The 12,963-nt window shown below is 46.4% G+C and overlaps 1 protein-coding gene across 1 annotated transcript; it reads left to right on the top strand.

The window, feature by feature from the left end:
- Positions 1-351: 351 nt before the first annotated feature.
- On the top strand, positions 352-9,651 carry onecutl (one cut domain, family member, like). Its single transcript, XM_034145895.1, has 3 exons — positions 352-720; positions 1,136-2,525; positions 9,189-9,651. The coding sequence occupies exons 2-3, from the start codon at positions 1,472-1,474 to the stop codon at positions 9,497-9,499; spliced, it is 1,365 nt and encodes a 454-aa protein (XP_034001786.1). The 5' UTR covers positions 352-720; positions 1,136-1,471; the 3' UTR covers positions 9,500-9,651.
- Positions 9,652-12,963: the final 3,312 nt, after the last annotated feature.

The following is a 12,963-nucleotide window of genomic DNA, read 5'->3' on the forward strand; positions in this document are numbered from 1 at the left end:
ACAAGAAAATAAGGAAATTCCTGTATATTATCTTTCCCATTCTATCTCCATGTTACAGACCATTCTTCACAGTCACAATAGCAGCACTTGTTAGATACAAAAAGGAACAAAACGACATTATGTGCAGCTTGTGAAACCATTAATCAGATACACAGGGACCAGGATGTGCGCACATAATTCAGAAGATGTGCATGCAATCATCTGCCTTAACCTGCAGTGGGGTTATGAGCAAGGGAGCATCTCCACACCCCCTCCCCCCCCGGAGAGAAAGGGTTAATTGGAGTAGGAATTTCATCGCACATCTGTCAGATTTTTAAGGCCGTGACGCACTGAAAGCAGGGAGTCAATGTGAGCAAAGGGGGGAAGGAGGAGGGAAGGAGAAAGAGTTGGTGCTGAGATCGATGAAGTGGCAGGCAGAGGGAGGAGGAGGAGGAAAATCTCACGAGATAATGAAAGAGGAAAAAGAGGAGAGCTGCTAGTGTGGAGCAACAAAAAAAAACGAGGCAAGATTTTTTTGGAGTGGGAAAACAAAGAGTGAGGACGAAGAGAGCGCGAGAGATTCGTCTGTTGAACCGCAGATGGGTTTTTTTTTTGGCACTCTGGTTTCGGTGAATGTAGGACCAATTGTGTGAATCTGCAGGGCTGCTCGGCGACACAATCGGAGACATGCACAGGACGGACAACAGCCGCGGACGCGCTCTCATAAGTGGATAAAAAAAGGTAGGATTTTCAAGCTGCGTAAAGCTACACATGTCGAGGTTTCTGTGTCTGTACCGCCGTCGTGTTTGTCAGTTACTTAACGCGTCGTTTGGCTTCATTACATGTGGCGTAAAAATGTGCAAACGCACCTAATAAGCACACCTAATGCATGCGCACTACTTCTGTATTCATAACTTTGCATAAGAAGGAGAAATCCCATGTTCGAAAGTGATAAAAACACTGATATGGGTGTTTTCTCGCGTGTTTCGCTGGATGCGTGAGGTAAAATGTGCTAAAATGTGTCTATCGTTGTTGGTATTTGGGATGCACGAGCGATAATTGGTGTTTATTACTGATGAGACACACGTTATTTGGCTGTTTTCCTCTCCTGTAGCGATGAAAGTTTAAATGTAACAGCCTGTCTTGTCTCACGCAGGCACAAAAGCCAGGCATCTGCCGAGGAGCAGCTGAGCACCGAAGAGACAAGAGAGCGGAGTGCTGATGCACAAGTGCGAATAAAATCACAGTAAAAGCTCCGGATGCTGTTGCAAACCGGTTTTCTGGGAGTTTGAGGGAGTTTGAAGACAGTACTTAACGTTATCAGATAATTAATTAGACACCCCATAAGCCCGGAAATCAATTAATTCACAAATCAATAAATCCATAGTCTGGTGTAACAAGAGAGCTTCCAGACTTTTAGCCCGGCTGTTAAACAACAATAACAAGAAGAGCAACAACACGCAGGGGCCACACATTTATTTGTAACGGATTGATGATGGATGGGGGTCTAGGGGAGATGTCCCTCCACTCGGATCTGGGTCAGGACGGCAGGGCCATGCTCCACTCGCGGGACCTCTCGGCTGCTTTCCCCCGGCCCTCCCTCGGGGGCCCCTCCATGTCTCTGGAGCCCGAGCCCCGTCCCCCAGGCTTCGATCACTCCATGTCAGCTCTGGGATACAGCGGCGACTCCCCGTCCAGCTCCGGCAGCACCTACACCACGCTGACCCCCCTGCAGCCCTTCGACGACAAGTTCCACCACCATCATCACCACCACCACCCCTGCCTGCCGGTGAGCAACGTCATCGGGAGCTTCACCCTCATGCGTGATGATCGGGGCCTCGGCACCAACTTCTACAACCCCTATGGCAAAGATCTGGCCATGTCCCAGACCCTGTCCCAGACCCTGTCCCCCCCCACCACGGGATCAGGTTTGGGTTCCTCCATGCACGGGTACGGAAGTTTAGGCAACAGCCCCAATGGAAACGGCGGGCAGATGCTCCACGCCGGATACGACGTCCACGGGGGAAGCCTCTTCTGCCGGACGTCAGATTTCGGGCGAGAGATGTCGCCGCCGGGTCTTGGCGGAGGCGACGTGTCGGTGGGGCATCAGCTGAACAAGATGGAGGCTCACCAGCACGCCCAGAGCCACCACCCGCACATCTACAGCCAGCACTACCAGCCCCACCACCACCCGAGCCAGCAGCAGGCCTCCAAGATGGGCGAACACCTTCTCTCCACGTCCTCCGCCCTGTCCTCGCCCAACGAGAGCATGATGGGGGGTTCGCAGGGTGGAGGAGGAGGAGGCGGAGAGGAGATCAACACCCGGGACGTGGCCCAGAGGATCATCACCGAGCTGAAGAGGTACAGCATCCCCCAGGCCATCTTCGCCGAGAGGGTCCTGTGTCGGTCACAGGGCACGCTGTCCGACCTCCTGAGGAACCCCAAGCCCTGGGGCAAGCTGAAGTCCGGCCGCGAGACCTTTAAGAGGATGTCCCGCTGGCTGCAGGAGCCCGAGTTTCAAAGGATGGCTTCACTTCGGCTGGAGGGTAAGATCTGGCTTTGCTCTATCTGCCTCACACACATGTACACACACTTATACAGAAACCACAACAACAAACACCTTGTTTTCCCCAAACACCTTCCTTCTCCATGTCTTCCAAAAAAAAATCCTCTTCTCCAGCAATCAGTATGCAGCTCAGGGTTGAGGAAAAGCATCACACTGATATTTCCCTTCCTCACACCACCCTGCATGTAGCACTGGTCCGTCTATTGTCTTGGATACTGAGAACTTAGCAGCACATTGAGGACAGTTTGAGCCAGAAAGGGCCATATGTGCCATTCCTTTGTTTACTTTGCTCCCAAACAGCTTCTATTGATTTGTACAGTAGCAACAATAAAAAAGCCACAGACATTTGCCCTCCTCTTAAATGAACCATGAAGATCAGCGTGAGCAGCGGTTGGCAATTTAATCGCTTTTGAGCCCACAAAATAATTTGTGCAGATATGCCACTCTGGAGCGATTGATTAATCCTAGCAGTGATTTATATCTGCTCAGTGTGCGGCTGAAGTTGAGTTGGCAAGGTAGCTGATGCAAATTAGACTTGAGCTTTTGCCAGACGTCTTTTATCAACGTCGTCACCGAGGCAATTACTGCGAGGCTAAATACAAATGTTGTGCTGCTCCGTGTGTGTGAGACTCCTCATACCTGGGAAACACGAGCTTACTGCTTAACTGGAGCAGCGTCTAATCCTTAGTGCAGCATCGATCAGTGCACAACAGGGAAATTAATTGACATTTATTTTCATAATCAATTCATAAAAGTCACTTATCCAACAAAAATGCTAAACATTAGTTTGCAGCTTCTCAAGGATTTGCTACCTTTTTCTTTTTTATATTATTGGCAAATTCAACATTTTGGGGTTTTTAAAAATAATACATTTCAAAGGTGTTAGTTTAGGCTTTCGAGAACTCATGATTTTTTTTAAATGTTTCACAATTTTCTGACATTTTTTAAACTTTACTTGTAGGTTTATTTGGAAAGAAATCAAGAATCGATGGTCAGGAAAAATCATTAGTTGCAGGCCTGGTATTATTTATACAGATTTCACAGGGTAAAGATTTTTTTTTCTTCTGAAAGGCACATTGTAATCTGCTGCTTGACATTTAATATTCTTTGGGGATGTGGATGGAAGACACGACAGCACGCTGTACAGTGCCGTGTTACAGTGTTGTCCCTCCACAGGGACCCAGGCCCATCTGATACACGCAGCACAGAAAGAGATCCAAGTGAACACAGTAATATGAGACGGGCATAGACATCGAGTGGGTGTGTGTGTGTCTGGTGTATGTGTGTGTGTGTGTGTCTGGTGTGTGTGTGTGTGTGTGTGTGTGTGTGTGTGTGTGTGTGTGTGTGTGTGTGTGTGTATCTGCGAGTGGTCTGCTCACTGCAGGGGTCTGTGACGAGGACGTGTGTGTGAGCCTGCCCAGTTGATCAGTGCTTTTCGCTCTCTGTCAGCAGCTCGACTGATTAAGCCCAACAACACAATGGAGTTCATAGGTAATGATTGTGCACTCTTGCAATCCCTTCACAATTATTGATCTTTGATTGTTGGGCTCTGAGAGCACATGTGTACATCCTCCATTCAGCACAACGTTACAGCAATCACAGACAAACCTCTTATCTAAAGATGAGTTATCTGTTTGTTCTGCAATTTGACATAAATGCATCTAATCCTGCGAGGTGTGAGCGCTCTGTATGCAAAGCGCCTCTTCCTGTCACACCAAAAAAAAAACACAGCTAATCTTTCCTTCGTGATCAAACGGCTCTTTGTTCTTTTTGAGCAGATTTCTTCATCATCAATCATTCTTTCTTTTATTTAGCGGCATCTTTGTTTCCGCGTCTTTTGATTTTACCAACACAAACATTATTTTAACGACTCCGAGTCTGAGAGAGCCGATCAATCAGGCTCATAAAAAATTAAAGTCCCTACACAGAGAAGTGTGCTAATGTTTGACAATGCTGCTCTCTCCCTCTCTCTCTCTCTCTCTCTCTCTCTCCCTCTCTCTCTCTCCCTCTCTCTCTCTCCCACACACTCTGAAATTGCATATTTAGTTCTTGGCAAAGCCACAATTTGGACAGCTCGGCACTTTTCTACATAACCTACTTTCCGAAGGGGGTTGTTGTCCCCCCCTGCCTTCACTGGCCAACCCCCTTTTGTTTAATTACAAGCCGCTATTGATTTCCATGGGAAAGAGCAGCACGCCTTGCCCACACACACCTCGGCCGCATCGGCGAATCGAGACTGGAATTAGAATGCGTGGTGCCCTGTGCTCCCAGTCTGAAGATAGCTCAAGTGCTCTCTGCTTCACGCCTCAAGTTTTAAGATGATCCTCCTTAATGCAGCACTCGCTTAAATACAGAAGGCCCTTCAGTGTCAGCCAGCACCACTGAGCTATTTCAATAACTCTGAAACACACAGGGCTGCAGAAATCACTCCAACCAAGTCGCTGCCATTTTGTCTTTTTCAAATTTCCAATGATTGTCTTTCTGCAGAGACATTTTGCTAAACACGGAGGAGGTGATCCCTGGGATTTATCCGCAGTATCTTGTTTGTGTGTGTGTGTGTGTGTGTGTGTGTGTGTGTGTGCTTTATGGATTACTGCACTGTATATGAGATGCATCTGCAGCCCAACCTCGGGCTGTGGAGGAGGCAATCAGGATTTAGTCGGAGAAGAAGGCAGGATAAAGACCACACCGCCATGCGCTGACACTTAAAGTCAAGGAGGGGGGGGGGGATCACAGACTATAACTTTAAAGATGATGGCCGAAGCCCTTCACTAAAGGTCTAAATGAATAAGAAAGGTCAATGCGGTTTACGTGTCGGCCTCAGTGCCTGCACCACCCCCACAGTAATGAAAGCCACAGCGCTGCGTACAGTTCACATTCTCCCAGCGAGGCTCAAAGGTCAACGCCGATTCCATTTGCATATCGGGAACTGTAAACAGGCCTTAGCCGCGCAACACCTGACGCAAACACGGTTGTTTTTTTTTGGTTGTGTTTTTGTTTATTTTATCTTGCTCTTGCAGCTCCCCCCACTCCGGCGCTGAAGGGGTTAACCAGCCTCTGTGGGTCGAGGAGTCTGAGCTGCACAGATTTAATCAATAATTTCTATCAGCCCCTGGCCCAAGAAATCAGCAGGGGGTGGGCTGGGGGCTGCGGGGTGGGGGCGTTGTGTGGTGGGGGGGGGGGGTGGGTGGTTGTTCTGGCTGGGAGGGGGGGTGTAGGTTTTAGACGCCGGGGGGTAGGGAAAGGGCTTTCGATCACGTTTCAGCAACACGAGACAGGGGCATACATCATGATTAGGGGCTGTTCCCACGATCATAAGAAGCCTATAGGGGAATATTTATGTCTGCAGGAGTAGCCCCGGCGCAAAGGATTTATAGCATGGTAATTGTGAGCCTTTTACACATGATTACAGCATAAGGAAGCATTTACTTAATGGCCGGCGTTATGATCGTCAGGAAGGGAGAGAGCCGGGGATGGGATGGAGGCGAGGCGGAGGAGGAGGAGGACACCGCGACTCCAACAAGCCATAAATCCACGCTACAAGCAAGCTATCCAGCACTATCATGTCATTCCTTTCATTACTACACGAGCTGAGAGTGCTCCACTGTATATACCTTTTCCATAGATACCTCCCAACCCCCGGCTCAGAGATATTGATGTTGGGGATGGTGTGACGCCCGTGAAAAATGTAGCATTTGGAGTGAAAAATAATAATAATTTCACTTGTAGTGATATTGACATGCCGCTGACATCTGGGCCTGTTCAGGTTTTTAATGAGACAGGGTTCGATAACTCTCAGAAATGCAAACGAGCTACGGATGCCTAAAAGATAACAGGCACCTGTAATCTCGAGTTGACAAGAGTGCATCCCCGAGTCAAAACATTTCCTTTCGGATAATGATTTCAGAGGAGAAAGGGGGGAAATCACAGCGAGGTTTATTCATGTCCATTCAAGTGCTTAAGTTTCAGAAACTCAGCTGGATGTCAGAGCAATCAAAGGTGCAGGACACACACACACACACACACACACACACACACACACACACACACACGCACACACACACACACACACACACACACACACACACACACACGCGCACACACACTGCTGTTGTGTTGGCACTCGTGTGGAAACAGAACGGCAGTAAGGTCACACTTATTTCTCAAGCGCTGTGCTAATGAGAGGAATTTGCAGCTGTGAGTTTGAGGAGTGAGGAGCGGGTCATACAGTCAACATCGGCCCCTCGCTGTGTGAGATGTTTCTCAATGGGAAGATTTAAGCCAATCAATCGAACGTGTCAGCGCTGTTTTGAGAGCAAAAGGCAGCTTCTTCGGTTTATAGAATGTATGTTTGTCGTGAGTGTGAGTGTGTCTCTGTGTGTGTGTGTGTGTGTGTGTGTGTGTTAGGGGTTTCCTATGTGGGAATTCAAGGTTATTGCTAGCTGATATTTTTATTTAATCAAGCCATTTCGGTCAATAATAGAGTACTATAGAGCTTGTTTACAAGTGAAGAAATCTGCCAGTGCAGCAGGATTACTATTTATTTCAAGTTTCCAACAAAAGACAGATTGTTTCAAGAGTTATTCTTCGCTGCATTTCTGCTTTATTTCTAAAGAAATACTAATCTAATTTGAGTAGAAAACAGGTTGACATCATTAGATTGTTCTTGAATGTGTACACATTAGTCATTCTAGACTTTTTCAAAACTAAAATGATTTGTTTGCATAAGGATTGTTATTATTATATTTATTTTATACATTATTTTCATTATAATTTTCTTTTTTTTTATGAGAAGTCTCCGGACCAAGTGTTAAACCCACATTTGTGTTCTTCGATTGGTGTTAAACTTTCTAATACAGCAGGTCAAATATGCCCAATTTCAATGTAAAGTCCCAATTTAAAAATCCACCAAATAAAAGAATCATTTTAATACTGAAAAAATAACAGTGCAATCACATTAGTTAGCAAAAACGAAAGAAAGTGCATTTCTGTTTACAGGCTTAAAGGCCAGCACAGTCCAGCGTCTGCACCTATTCCTCCCTGAGTGTGTGTGTGTGTGTGTATTTGTGTAGTCTGCACATACACCAATGCTTACACTTAGAAAAGCATTTGATACCATCAGCAAAACAGTCGCTCAGCCGCACAGTGCTGATTGAAACCTCTTAAAAGTGTGCATTTAGGTAATTGCACGACTCCCCCCAAATATGTTTTAGTCCACTTAAGGCTTCTAAACACCGAGGGCCATGCCGACGCTGCTTCTTTCACTCACCCCTGACGTAACCCGCCTTTAATAGAAAATAAATTAGTTCCCCCCTAAAGTGATTATTACTCACTCACTGCCGCCACATGTAAATGACTTTTATGAGAAACTAATGATGTTGAAGTGTCCACTAAGGGAAAGGGAGGAGAGGTAGTGGAAGGAGATGGACACAGAAAAGAGAGAAAGGGGGGAGGAAGAGGGGGGGGGGGGAGTTGGCTCGGTACACAAAGGCAGAGGTTGGTGTTGTGTTCCCTGTAAATACAGAATGACAGCGTGTTCGAGGTGGAGGGTTCAGCGATGGATATGCAGAACGGGAACATGCCATTCAAAATGCCTCGCCTGACTCTCAAAATGGATCTGAGCTCAACCCACACACATCAGGCTCTTCCTCACTGAACAAAACCGTCTTCTTTCAAAATAAATAAATACATTTCAGACTTTTCATGAGGAAATATTGATTATATAATTGGACGGGTTGCCACAGCTACAGCGGTGTTTAACCCGGACTCTGCGTTTTTATTTGGAGGTTGGTGTAAGCAAGACTGGCATTAAAAAACAAATTACCAGAAGACTTGATCGCCCCTATGACTGCTTCAAAAGCTATAATATGGAAAGTGGTGACATTGAGCTTAATTTGTCCTCTGTGGTATAAAATGTGGCAAATACATCTAGGAAGTTTTAAGTGCAGTCACAAAATGTGGAAAAATCTAATGCATATTCTTTAATAGTGTTGTACTCGTCTTCAATTTGAATGTTTCTGGTTTTGTATTGTTTTAGCCTGAGTAGCATTTTTTATTGTGCTTGTAAATCGCAGTTTAATATTTAAAACCCAGCACCCATCAATACTGTCATCGTTTTTAGGACACACAAGCTGCACCCATTTTATTGTAGCAAAAGAAAAAAGATGACCTATAATGAGTTCACGTGTCCTTTTGCAAAAATAAGAGCTTTGCTGTGCATATATTGATGTGTTAAAATGCACTAGACATTTTTTGGAAGACCTTATTATTGGATGAAAACAGCAGATTTAGCTCTTTGTCTTCAGGCCACGATGCAGTCTTCCAAAAGTGAAAAAAAGAGCATAGTGAAAAGCATGGCGAGCTTTGGCCTGGATGTACTTTATCCCAGCAGCCTCCAGCAGCTCACTGGCAACACCATGTGAGACGCTGAACATCTTGATTCCTTTAGTGCACAATGAAACAAGTTGCTGATTCATCTCTTTTAACTAATCAAAGTTGCTTCGCTAATCTGTTTTCTTTCAACAAATCCACTTTCCCTCGGCTTAATCCATTTGTCCTAGTTAGCCATCCGATCTGTTACCCTCTGTCCCCCCCCTTTCCCCTTTATTTAATGTGTCTTTTTTTTGTATCCATGTGCCTGCAGCCTGCAAGAGGAAGGAGCAGGAACAGAGCAAGCTGGAGCGAAACCAGGGCCCCAAACGCACCAGACTGGTTTTCACGGACCTGCAGCGGCGCACCCTGTTGGCCATCTTCAGGGAGAACCACCGGCCCACCAAAGAGCTGCAGATCACCATCTCCCAGCAGCTGGGCCTGGAGCTGACCACCGTCAGCAACTTCTTCATGAACGCCCGCCGACGCAACGTCAACAAGTGGGCCGAAGAGGGCCGTCCCTCCTCCACGGGTTCCTCGGGCTCCAGCGTCTCCTCCTCCGCAGTTTCCTGCAGCACGGCATGATGACGGACCGCCGATTTTGGGGGAAGGCGCCGAGGGAGCAAGGGGGCACATAGACTGGTCTAGGCAGAGATCAGCCGTCATAAATGTCCTCCTCGTTATCAGAAGGAGCGACGGAGCCAGCTATTATAGATGATTTTATGAAGATGAAGCATTTTCCCAAAACCAAAGTTGATCGCCTCCTTGAAATAGAGAAAAGGGGGCGAAACCCAGAGTGATATGATCGCAGGATGTGAGGTCCTGCTTGTACAGTCGAGGGTGCAAAGATGATTTGACTCAAAGAAGAGTCACGCCCTTACATAGACACCATCTCATTGCATTATTTTGATTATCTAGATTAGACATAATGAGGGTGTACCTTCTAATCTATAGTCATCTCTCCAAACGTGAAGAATCAAGAGGTGCCGTTTTGCTCACATGTGGAGAGCTCCATTGTGTAATTTTCTTAATCAAAAGTGTTCACCACCATCCAAAGACGTTAACCCTCCCCCAATGTTCTTATGGTCCTGTTCTTCCTCACGAATCAAGGTGAACGAGGAAGAAAAAGGCTTTTTTTTTGGTGTTACTTCCCATTTTTTCTGAAGAACCTTATTCTCCTTTCTTAGCATGTGTTTCCATGGTGATGGTTCCCAGGACTAGTATGGCATTGTTCCAAGTTCGGAGCCTGGATTTATCCGGAGGTTTCTGTAGCGTCCGCGACTCCCAGCTGTCAATCATTAACCATCCACAGGAGCCTTTTCCTGTATATTGTGAAGATGGTCCCGCCTTGAATGAATCAGAGTTTTCGAGGGGGGAACGAGCGGTGCTTCTCGCCGTACGCCGGGGACAGAATCAATAAACACAAGTAGGACGCAGAAAGAGACTTGTTGGTGCAACTGTCTAGCTTTAAGACTCTCACTGAGCTTCCAGATGAAAGCTCAACAGCCATTTTTTCACTCGAAATCAAGCCAAAAAAAAGAAAAAATGAAAAACAACCTTTGAACACAAAGGCTCCACGGGGAAGAGCTACACCTGACACAATGTATAGTGACGTTGTAGTATTTTGTTCCACTCATTACCAAACAACTGTACACACCTCTACTCCATTACGAAATCTTTTTTTTACAGATGTCTAGAAAATGGAGGAATGTGATTCTTTCAGCCCTTTTTGTACAGATTTCAAGCACATCGCTCTATTTATAGAAACACGATGGAGGAGTGGGGCAGTTTGTATCAGCCCTGCTGACGTACAAGGTCATTTTTTTGGTCCACAAAGGAAAGGCTTTAACATGCCTCCTTATAGCCAATAGATAAATCAAACCAAGAACGTTTCAAATGCAATTTGCTGATCTGATCAATGTATTTATTACTGCATTTGTGTATTTATTTTGTTCCCTTTTCATTTCCTCTCTATTTATTTGGTTATTTATTTAAGCTATCTATATACTGTAAGTATTTATTTAACAATGCTCTGTATGTCTGTGTGAAACTGAAGACTTTTTCTGATGGGCACTTTTAGCTGTAGAATCCCATCGTAATACCAAAGATTAACATTGCCTCCCTGAATGTACGGCCTGAATCCCCAAACCCTGTACCCCACCCCGTCCTGACCCCAACCCGATTCAGCCCGACCCACCCAGTGATGTTGCGTATCTCTCTCTATCTTTAAGGCCAGGCCTTTGTTTTTGTTTTTGTTTTGTAGAATAACGGGGGATTTCTTTACTCTTGCAAATGTCTCTGCGGTCAGCTCTTAACGCCAAGGCCAAAGCTTGTTTGAATGTTGTGATAATATTTATAATTATTAATACTATGAATAATAACAATAATGATAATAATAATAACAATGATGTGGCATCCCATTGGTTCACAGGTTGCTTGTAAAGTTGTGTTCAGACCAATGCCATCTGGCGGAGTGTGTAAAGTGTCTGGGGATCCACTTAAAGCGCCGTCTGAAAGCCTCATTGAGTGCAAGTCCTTCAGGGTCACATGCAAACATGCATACTGTGTGTCTGCCTGGGGAAATGCATGGTTGTGACCTCCCCGACATCTCCCTCACTTGCCCCCCTCCCCGGTGCAGTGCAGACTCTCCTGTCCATGTCCAACTCAGTGTGATCTCACCGTCCTCCACATGCCAAGCCCTTCTGCCAGTTGTCTCAGTTCCCAGACGGTACTTAAGGGTCCTTCCGGGACCTTTTGGGGTCTTTCAGGAGTGTTTCTTGTCTTCTAGGGATCTTGGGTTTATATTCCCTGGGTTCCAAAGGTCTTAGGGTTCGTTACTTGACCTTTTGGGATCCTCAGGTGTGGTCCTTTTCTTCTGGGGATCTAGGGAGTTGATTACCGGGGATCTTAAGATCTTAGGGTTCGTTCCTGGACATTTCAGTCCTTCGGGCGTATTCCTCTTCTTCTGGGGATCTTGGATGCTGGTTCCCTTGGTTTTCTAAAGGTCTTACGAGTGTGTTCCTGGTCTTCTAGGGTTGTTTTGGTTTGTTCCTTATTTGCTTGGCATTCACCTTTGGATGTGAAGCCCTCTTAGTGCTTGTAAGATGTGTCCCTGGACCCTTATTGGCCTAAGAAGCCGGCCTAATCAGTGATTTTAGATTGTGTTGCAAGGCTTCTTAGAACGATCATCTGGGTTTTTTTGTAGTTTGTTCCAGGTTTTCTAGGGTTGTTAGGGTCCCCCCAGCAACTTGCACAGGCACAAGTGATTTGACTTTCCAGTATTTTATGTTGTGAATGATTAAATCAAGAAAAACACCAAAGATCTGACACCTGTGTAAATGCTGCCGTGCCAAAGAGTGGCAAGGTTAGCTTGGCTTTTCCCACCTTTTCTCCCCCTCCCTCTTTCTGTCTTTAACGGTAGAAGGGGGCGGATTGCCGGGCCCCCTTCACAGCGTGCACTTGAAAGACGGGCGGTCATGAAAGAGGCCATCGACTTTTTCGCTGACTTCAAAGGGGAGGCTTTTTTCATCCCGTCTCCTCTCTGGGTATCTGGTCTGGGGTCCGCTCTTGGCCAGACCTGTGGGCCTTAGGGGGCATTCAAAGGGGGGCGGGGGGAGATCAGAGAGGAGGCTGAATCATCCAGAATGAGGAGGGTGGTACTGGTGTTTGTGTAGGAAAGGTGGGAGGGAGGATGTACGAGGGGTAGGAGGTGTTGGAGTAGTGGGGCATGGAGCTGAATTAAACTTTAATGAGCAACAATTGTAAGCATGCTGAGAGCTAAGGGGGGCGGTGGCAGGGGTGTCTGTACAGGGGGGGGGGGGGATACAAAATAAAAGAGCTTTGAGGCTCTGCCGACCCCTGCTCACTACTGTCATTGTATCAAAGCTGAGGTGACACCTTTCAGGTTTCCCTTTGTCCGTCTGACTGGGAGCCTAAAATGGAGACAGAGCTGTTTGTATTGAGCCACCTTCTGCTTCGTGTCAAGCAGCCAAGCTCTTCCCTTTCTGTACAGATACAGGAGAGAGGGAGGGAGGAGGGAGGAGGGAGGG

Source organism: Trematomus bernacchii, unplaced genomic scaffold (assembly GCF_902827165.1).
Source record: "Trematomus bernacchii unplaced genomic scaffold, fTreBer1.1, whole genome shotgun sequence".
NCBI classification, from domain to species: domain Eukaryota; kingdom Metazoa; phylum Chordata; class Actinopteri; order Perciformes; family Nototheniidae; genus Trematomus; species Trematomus bernacchii.